Below are 5,183 nucleotides of genomic sequence, written 5' to 3'. Positions count from 1 at the left end.
CGACACAGACACACACACACAGCCGTGGGTGCGCGCACAGCGACACACACACACACACACACAGCCGTGGGTGCGCACACAGCGAGACAGACACACACAGACGGCTGTGGTGCGCGCACAGTGACACACACACACACACACAGCTGTGGGTGCGCACAGTGACACACACACACACACACAGCCATGGGTGCGCACACAGCGACACACACACACGCACAGCCGTGGGTGTGCGTGCACCCCCCCCCCCATCAGTTTCGGGCAGCACCAGCTCCAGTGGCACCTGGCTGTCCCGGTCCCTGGCCCTGCGCTGTGGGGGCCCGGGCACTGGCAGGTGTGGCATAGCTGATTGGTGGACAGCAGAGCTAACTCAGCCAATCAGTGGTGCAGGTGCCTCTGCTGGCCTGAGGGGGGGGGTTGCGCATGCAGAGCCCCCACCACCAGGAGCGACTCCAGGCACCAGCGCTCCAAACGTGTGTCTGGGGCAGCAAGCCGCAGGGGGGGCCTGCCGGTCACCGTGAGGGCGGCAGTCAGGCAGCCTTCGGCGGCATGCCTGCGGGAGGTCCGCCGGTCCCGCTGCTTCGGCGGCAATTCGGCAGCGGGTACGCCGAAGGTGCGGGACCGGCGGACCTCCTGCAGGCAAGCTGCTGAATCCGCGGGACTGGAGACCTCCCGCAGGCATGCCGCCGAAGGCTGCCTGTCTGCCGTGCTTGGGGCGGCAAAATACATAGAGCCGCCCCTGCCCACCACCCAGTGCTTGAAGCTCAGCCTGAGGTGCCTCCTGTGCCAGGGTCTGGGCATGCCCTGAGGGGCGGGGCAGCCAGCCCAGGTCATTAGCCCAGTGCTTCCCTGAGCCCAGGTCCTGCCCCTTCAGCTGCTGCAGCCGCCAGGTGGCTAGGCCAAGCCAGCCGGGCAGGCCCTGTGTCTGCCCCATCCCCTCGGTCTCCGGTGGGCCCAGCTATGGTGCTAGGGTGACCAGACAGACAGTGTGAACAATCGGGACAGGGGGGTGGGGGGTAATAGGCATCCATTTAAAAAAAGCCCCAAATATCGGGACTGTCCCTATAAAATCGGGCCATCTGGTCCCCTAGATGGTGCCTGCTGAGCCGTGCCCGGAGCTGGGTCTGGTTTCTGCCTTGACAGCCACGTCCCTGCAGACATGGAGTTCCTGGAGGTGCTGACGGAGCACCTGGACCGGGTCATGCTGGTGCGCGGCGGGGGCCGGGAAGTCATCACCATCTACTCCTGAAACGCCAACTGCTGAGCTGAAGAAGTTTTTTTGCACCCTGAGAGACCCCCACCGACCTCTTTGCACCTGGCTCCAGGGGGGGCAGGAGGGTGGTTCTGCTTGTGCTTGGTGCTCAGAAACTTCACCACGCCCCCCCCACTCGCTCCATTCGAACTGCAGCCCCTGATACTCCAGGAGCAACCAGCACCAGCGCCGCTGTTCCTCATCGCGCCAGCACAGCCCTGCGGTGGGTGTTTATATATAAATAGAGACAGTAGCTCTGAGCCTGAGCCCCAGGGCCTGGAGCGTTACCACCACCGCTGGCCTCCGTGTGGGGCAGGAAGGGGGGCTGGCCAGGCTCTGTCAGTGCTTCCGCGGAGCCCCCGGATGGCTGGCGTGGGTGCCTTGGCCCCTTGGGACTAGGCTCCCTCCCCCTCGCTCTGCTATAGTTGGACACATTGAGGTTTGTGGGACACGTTTGCTGCCCTGTCCCGCCTGCTGACGTGTCCTTTGGAACCCGTTCGCCTGGGCAAGGCCACCCACATGCTCGCCTCGCCCCACCGCTCCCAGGCACCTGCAGTGCCAGCCACAGGCCTCCTGCCAAGGTGGGCTCAGCAAAGCGCAGCCCCTCCTGCTGCCCGTCCCTGGAAACCACAGCCACACTCTGCGGCCCCCCCGGTGCTGGTTTGGACAGGTGAGTGCTGCAGGGCTGGGCAGGGAGGAGGCAGGTCCTGCAGCGCGTCGGAGCGAAGGACAGCGCCATGCTGCCGTTGTCGTGAGGTGCCCTGGATCCACGGGCTGGGTGAGAGGGGCCTGGCCTGGCCAGGGGCTGCATCCCGGCGGGGGGCAGGGGGAGTGTCAGTGGGGACATGGACAAAGTTTTTCTCCTCCCCCCACCCCCCGCTCAGCACAGGCCCACGTGGCTGCACCACCCTGACTCACCTGCTCCAGGGTGTGGGGCCTGAGCTGGGCTGGGGCAGCGCCCTCACTGCATGCTGTTCGCACGCGCTGCACAGCCCTGGGAACGCAGGGGCGCACGTCTGGCTAGTGCCATGCACAGCAGCTCCAGGCGGGAGGCCTGTGTCCCTCCCCCCACACCATGCGTGGGACTGGGCGTGAGCCCAGCGCCCACGGCATGGGCATGAACAGCCTCCCTGTGACCCTCCTGCAGCCTTGTGCCCCCTGCGTCCCCTCCCCCATGGCAACCTCCTCCAAGCCATGTTGCTGCTTCAGGGGCTGCTGGGTAAAGACCATAGGTATTCAAAGTTTATAAATATGCAAATCAGCTCAATCTCACCCCCCCACCCCAGCCCACCCCTGTACCAGCAGCAGCTCACTGACAGTCCCCGTCTGGGATGCAGCCTCCCCAGGTCACATGGGCCCATGAGCAGCTCTGCACCCGCACACATGGCTGTGGGCTTGTTTAGACATGTCAAACCTTGGTCCCAGTCCCTCCTCCCCCCTCAGCATCTCTCACTTTACTGAGAAACTGAGGTGCTTTTAACCAATGTGAATCGTTCTAGGAACCACAGCGGACGTGGAGGCCGGGAGGGCAGAGGGCTCGCCCAGCCCGGTCGCCTGCCCTACTGTATATAATGTACATAATACTGTGTGTGTATTTTTAAAGTGATCATATTTATGTTCCTAGCCCCAGATGAAGTCTATATCTAGAGATCTATATCTATGCTGAGAGATGCAAGGAGTCGCTAGCGCCAGTGAATTCTGGCTCCGGCTTTTAGGCTCAGTCTGGGGCCCAGGCCCATGAGCTCCAAGAGGTTTTGCTGAGGCTGCTCCCCCGGCGAGGGCGGCTTTTCCTCGTTGTTCACGTGCGGGGGGTGAAGGCTGCAGCGTCTCTGGCCTATAGCGCATCCCATGGGGAGGGCCAGCTTGCGGGGTCATTCTCTTTGAATTTTGCTGCTTAGTCTTTTCAGGGAAAAGAAGTTACAGAATTTTCTGAACTTGTTTCACAGCAGATTTGAGCTTCCAATCTGAGTGCAGCCTGCTCCGGCGGGCCTTCTCCGTGCTGCGCCGGCCTCTCCCCCAGCCGAGAGGGAGCGCTTTACTGCTCAGACGTGTGGCCCAGAGCTGAGCCCCAGACCCACCTCTTAGCCTCCATTGCAGCACTGGGAATGGGCCCGTGCAGATTGCCACGGGGGCAGCCCTGTGCCTTCTGCAGGTGGGAGATGGTTCAGAGGCCCATGGCTTGATGCCAGTAAAGGGCTAACGTCTCGTACAATGACTCCCCTTGGAGAAGGCAGCTGGGCCCCTTCTCACAGACAGTGCTGGCTCCCCGTAGGCCCCCTTCCTTTCCTATCCTGCTGCCCTTGCTCAATGCGCTCTAGGGAAGAGCATCCAGTGCCCAGCGCTCCCTGGCAATAGGCTCAAGCCTCTGGGCGTGAATGCCCCCGGCAGCTGCTCCCACAGAGGTGCCAGCCCTCAACTTCCTTCCCACTGAAGCTGCAATAGGGGGAACAAGGTCTTCTGTGGGTACCTGCCCTAAATCCTCCTCCCGTGGGCCCTTGGCATCACTGGCCCCATGGGAATGAGGGGAGGGCACTGGAGCAGGAAGTGATTTGGGCTGAAGCGCCCTGCTCACAATCCAGCATCTGCTCGCCTAGGCCAGGTTTGGTGATGGACTAGCCCTCACATCTGCATTTGTTGCTATGCCCCTTGAGCCCTGGCTCCCTCCAAGTGCCACCGCCCCCCCCAGCAGCAGTTCAGGCTCATCCCCAGTGGCGGCCACACTGCTTGGGAAAATGCAGCTCTGCGTAAGGCAGCATTATTCTGTGCAGCAGCCCTAGCTTCAAACCCTGGCAGAGGATGTGTGCCTGCTGCTGCGCCCACGCGCTGTTAATGGGGAATCGATGCCAAGGTGAAGCCGAACTATTCCCAGAGCACGATCACTGGGCCCAGCTCCTGGCTGGAAGTGGGTGATGCAGGAGCCCAGCCCAACCCTGGACAATTACTGACCAGCAGCTCTGCTGAGTGCTTCAGCCCCAAGGACGCTGCGTTTAAATGAACAGGCAGGTGTCTGCTTGGAGAAGGGTTTCCTTAAGCTTGGGTCAGGGGCTCATGGCTGCTTCTCACAGCCACAGCTTGGGCTAGTTAGTGGCTGCTGTGAGAAAACCCCATAAGCCAGGCCCCTTCCCACGGCTTGGTTCTCAAAGCATTCAGTAGCAGCAAGGTTCCCAAGAGCACAGACTGAGCCCAGGGCTGGAAGTCATAGATGTTACTTGCAAAACTCTCCTTTGGCTTTTGCTGCTGCCTGCAGGCCCCCAAGCTGCCCCCCGGCCCGCCTTCCTCTCCTTTCCGTCCCCAGTGCTGTCCCCCCTCCCTCAGTGCAGATGATCTTCAGTCCTGGCTCTTTCCCTTTAATCAGGACTGAACAGTTCTTGTCTCATGATTCCTCTAGCACTAACTGCCGGCAGCACTGAGCTCACCCGTGGGCATGTCACACCCTGCCCCCATCCCTGCATTGCCTTGTGGCATTGGAAACCCTAGTGCAGACAGGCTGCCGGCACCCTTTTAAGCAAAGCATCCATTAGACCCACTCAGAGCAGGGCTACATCCACTGCTCAAAACAGCAATGGCAGCCAGGGCCCTCTCCCTCCCTCATCCTGGAAAGCCATCACTCCAACAGTGCTGGGGGGCAGCACACAATCCCCTTGGCAAGTGACCACGTTGAGACAGTGAAAGGCGAAGGAGCCCCCATCCCCGGCCCTGGCTCAGCAAGACCAGTGCTACAGCTCTGAACACACATGTGCATTGTTGCCTCTCAAAAGCACTGCCTGGCCAAACTCCTCGGGGGCAAGCAGAGGGTGCTGGTTTCCTCAGCACGTCCCCCATGCCCGGGGCTGGAGAGAGCCAGTTTTAGCAGACAGCACTGCATGTTAGTTTACAAACCCAGCTCTGCCCCTGCACGTTTGGCCTCTGTGCGTGTGCAGCTCCCTCTGGAGCA

General features: G+C 61.5%; 1 protein-coding gene across 1 annotated transcript in view; it reads left to right on the top strand.

Moving 5' to 3' along the window:
- The window catches only part of SLC12A5 (solute carrier family 12 member 5), a 40,486-nt gene extending 39,240 nt beyond the window's left edge, over positions 1–1,246 (top strand). Inside the window, exon 21 of the mRNA XM_026652721.1 lies at positions 1,155–1,246. Coding sequence (XP_026508506.1) covers positions 1,155–1,246 — 92 coding nt within the window. The remainder of the gene's footprint in view (positions 1–1,154) is intronic.
- The last annotated feature ends 3,937 nt before the right edge of the window (positions 1,247–5,183 follow it).

Source organism: Terrapene carolina, unplaced genomic scaffold (genome assembly GCF_002925995.2).
Source record: "Terrapene carolina triunguis isolate 2854851 unplaced genomic scaffold, T_m_triunguis-2.0 Scaffold130, whole genome shotgun sequence".
NCBI classification, from domain to species: Eukaryota; Metazoa; Chordata; order Testudines; family Emydidae; genus Terrapene; species Terrapene triunguis.
The sequence above is the reverse complement of the archived record's forward strand: the minus strand, read 5'-3'. Positions and strand labels throughout refer to the sequence as shown.